The 4147-nt window shown below is 41.4% G+C and overlaps 1 protein-coding gene across 1 annotated transcript; it reads left to right on the forward strand.

Annotated features, from left to right (window-relative positions):
• Positions 1–194: 194 nt before the first annotated feature.
• LOC116379599 (ras-specific guanine nucleotide-releasing factor 2-like) lies at positions 195–3980 on the forward strand (the record flags this gene model as incomplete). The annotated part of the gene is made up of 8 exons (XM_031841558.1): positions 195–255; positions 550–653; positions 1298–1382; positions 2092–2289; positions 2368–2447; positions 2532–2649; positions 2787–2855; positions 2959–3980. Coding segments are annotated over 8 exons (811 nt in total), but the record flags the coding sequence as incomplete, so codon positions are not given.
• Positions 3981–4147: the final 167 nt, after the last annotated feature.

Genomic DNA, 4147 nt, shown 5'->3' on the forward strand with positions numbered 1-4147 from the left:
TGAGATGTAGTACAGTAAAAAGTACAATATGTACCTCTGAGATGTAGAGGAGAAGTAGAAAACTGCATAACATGGAAAAGTTCCACAAACGAGTACTTGAGTAGATGTACTTGGTTCCGTTCCACCACTAGTACTACTACAGTACTGCAGTAGTACTATGCACACATGTTGTAACGGTCTGTTGTACTCTTCAGTGCCCTTTCTCAAGAAGAACAAGACGACGCTCAACTGAAGATAGAGGACATATTACAGATGGTCAGTATTACCACCTATTAGTACCACGAAGTACTTAGATTCATTTCTTCCGAGTACAATTTTTAAGCGATTGTTTAAAAAATTTATCTCCAGAAAAGCTGTCCCCTCCTTCACTTCATTGTGGTAAGAGTGATGTTACTCCCAGTACAGTAGTTACTGTGTATGGTGGTGAATTCAAAGTCATAGGTGGACTCCAAGTATGAGGAACTTAGTCAGTGTACTAGTACTCTAGTTCTTCAAATCAGATTTAATTTAAATTTTTTAAATGATGTCCTACTACACTCCTGTTTCCAGGCGGAGAGTCCGAAAGCCGAGTGTTTCGAGTCTCTCTCAGCGATGGAGCTGGCAGAGCAGATCACACTGCTGGACCACATCGTGTTCAGGAGTATTCTCTACGAGTGAGTACTTCATGCAGTACAATGTTCACCTCGTATGTCTGCAGCTGACGTCATCACGGCTTGCGTGTTTTTGCAAATCAATCCCACAATAATACTGCTATGTCAGCCATTTTACTACTTTATAAGAAAAATATTATCGGCAGAATGTACTTGTATATAGTACTACTTTATATTCTATACAACGATACATCATATTTTATGTTCAACCCTCTGAACGGTTTATTTGAGGCGACATTTTAAATGAAACATGTAGAATAAAATGTTTTTGATTAAATATCATTATTTTAAGCTTAGTTTTGTTTGCATTTTCTGAAGGAAGCGTTCGTGACACATGGTGTGTTCAAAGATCATCGGAAAGATGAAAATCTGCATATTATGAGAGTCTTTACAGCGTCTGGGTCTGATGATCGGTGTAATTTTGCCGATTGTTTAACAACATCATGCTTTTCCATCCCACCCACAGGTTTTGTGGCTCAGAGTTAAATGTTTGAGAGGAAAAGTCCATTCCTGCAAAGTGAAAAGTAACTCTAGATGTAGTGGCGTAAAAGGTCTGACTTTAAGGAGCATGAAGTAGAAATACACAAACTTAAAAGTTACTTTCCACCACAGTAGACTGAAGACTTGATGGTGTTGTGCTCCTGCAGAGAGTTCCTCGGGCAGGGCTGGATGAAAGTCGACAAGACGGAGAGGACTCCGTACATCATGAAGACCAGCCAGCACTTCAATGACGTAAGGCCAGATTCTCCATCTTGTTCTCATACTCAGTATACGCTATACTTACGAAATATGTGTTTTTTATATATATATATACACCACAAAATCAATCAGGATGTGATCCACGTGATTGTGAACCAGGAAGTATAAAGAGGGACAAACGCAGTGCAGGGAGGACTTTCACCCAGTCGGTCGCTGTTTGAGTCCCGTGTGAAACATGAAGAAGAACGTTTATTTATTTACTGATAGTTGATTAAAAAATGTTTTCAAGCTAAAACAATCAAGATTTTAATGTTTACAAATGTGTTTATACGATGCTTTTGCTTGTTGTATATGATGATACATTCAATATGTTTGGTGATTGGACTCTTTGGATATATCTCATATTTCATTTCTGATATGTTATAGATAAAAGGGTAAAAATCAATTAATCAAATAATAATCAGCAGATTAATTGACAATGAAAATAATAATTAGTTGCAGCTCTGCATCAAATCATCGTTATAGTTTGCTTTGGAGCATTATACCGAGAACTTTTGTCAACCTTGTTTGTATCAAATGAGGGGAGAATAAACATTAAAAACATAGAAATAGTTATACTACGTCTTGTAGATGGACAAAAATAATAATAACACCCACAGCAGCACTATCTGAATGGTGAAGGTAACTCGGTGTACCTAATAAACTGAGTGTAGAGTATTTGCTGAATGTTTTCCCTCCACAGATGAGTAACCTGGTGGCGTCTCAGATCATGACCCACACCGACGTGGGCTCCAGGGCCAGCTCCATAGAGAAGTGGCTGGCGGTGGCCGATATCTGCCGCTGCCTCAACAACTACAACGGAGTGCTGGAGATCACCTCCGCGCTCAACCGCAGCGCCATCTTCAGGCTGAAGAAGACGTGGGCCAAAGTCTGCAAACAGGTTTGAATTAACGAGTTGTTAGAAGTAAAAGCTACTCTCTGCACAAAACATTTGTGATTCTTTGTGGTTTTCTTACAGACAAAGGCTCTGATGGACCGGCTGCAGAAGACGGTGTCATCAGAAGGGAGGTTCAAGAATCTCAGAGAGACGCTGAAGAAGTAAATACTGCTCGTTGCCAGAGTCAAAGTAAATCCAGTCCTTAACGCTAATGTAATGTTTGTTCTCTGTGTGTGTGTGGGCAGCTGTAACCCTCCATGTGTCCCGTACCTGGGCATGTACCTCACTGACCTGGCTTTCATTGAGGAGGCGACGCCCAACTTCACGGAGGAGGGCCTGGTGAACTTCTCCAAGATGAGGATGGTTAGATATTTGACTGTTTGCTAAACCAATCCCATGAACAGAAGTCCCTCCAAAACCCAAAACAACAGCAGCCAAAGTCAACTTTGAGCTCACGGTCAGCTGACTAAGTTGTCTGTTAACTGTCTCTGCGCTCTCAGATCTCTCATATCATCCGGGAGATCCGTCAGTTCCAGCAAGCGCCGTACAGGATAGAGCACCAACCCAAGGTGCGGCTAATAAAATGCATTATCTGTGCAACATGAAAGTGAATGTATGTACAGTGATTTGTATATTAACACAGAATATTGTGTCCGTCCTGACTCCCTCCAGGTGACGCAGTTCCTCCTGGATAAGACGCTGGTGATGGATGAAGATACCCTCTATGAGCTCTCGTTAAAGATCGAGCCCCGAGTACCACCTGGATAACTATAACTTCATTTCATACGCAAACATATTTTACAGTATCAATCATGGATCAACACAACTTGAGATTCTCTCTTAATTAATAAAGCAGGGGTTGTTTCATGAAACACCACCAGTTATTGTGCTTAGGAAACTCAGGAGATAATGTGCCTTGTTGTAAGAATATCCAATGTGTAGATTTATTAATCAGAATGAACTGCATAACCTGCGTATAACATCGTAGAGTTATGACTGTAGAGACGAGCATGTTAGCTACTAAGCGTGGCACTAGAAAGTAACCAGTTGCTGCTATCACGTTGTACATACCGAACAATATGCCTCATAGTCTCACACACAAACATCGTCAGGTAGCTTTTACATGATCTGTATGATCATTGCCGGATTAACCTGCTCCGGGCCCTCGGGGGGGGGGGGGGGGCCTCGGGGGGTATGCTGTGTGGTGGTTCCCAAATACATTTTTAAATATGCACCAATGTCTGCAAAGCATATGCACGGGATGTATAAAGAGAAGTGGATGTTGTGTTCCAGTGAAAGTTGCTAGTTAAACGTAGACTTTGTATTTATTTATTGGCCCCTCGGGGGCAGCGGAACAAGCTTCAAACACATACTATCATCAATAATACAAGTTTCCTGTTACACATCCAGCAGACACGGAACATGTTAATTCAGTTGAAGTTATTTGTGTCTAACTGATGAATTTCAAAACACAATTCTCTCTTTTTGCTCCGTTTTTGGTCTCCACCAACTCCAGAGGGAAATATGTCTTTAGCTGCTAAATGCTTCGCTTTCTTCACCAGCTGTCCTTTAACGGAGGGTGTTTGCTACATACAGCAGTCTTTATAACTTTTAGTGCTTAAAACCACAGACTGTATATGAGAAATGGTCGTAGTCGTCGTGACGTTACCCATTGGTTTGTGGACTGCCGTTTTGAAGCCTGGAGTTTAGCGATTTCACCGTCGCCATCTTGGATTACAGACGTTGCCATGTTGTTGTTTTTTTGCAACCAATAAACAGGAAGTGACCATATGTGGACTGAGGAGGAGTGACGGAGAGACTCCATATACGTCTCTGGTAGAGACCTGTCAATCACCGTGTA

This window comes from Anarrhichthys ocellatus, unplaced genomic scaffold (genome assembly GCF_004355925.1).
Source record: "Anarrhichthys ocellatus isolate YVR2014 unplaced genomic scaffold, GSC_Weel_1.0 scaffold4691, whole genome shotgun sequence".
Classification (NCBI taxonomy): domain Eukaryota; kingdom Metazoa; phylum Chordata; class Actinopteri; order Perciformes; family Anarhichadidae; genus Anarrhichthys; species Anarrhichthys ocellatus.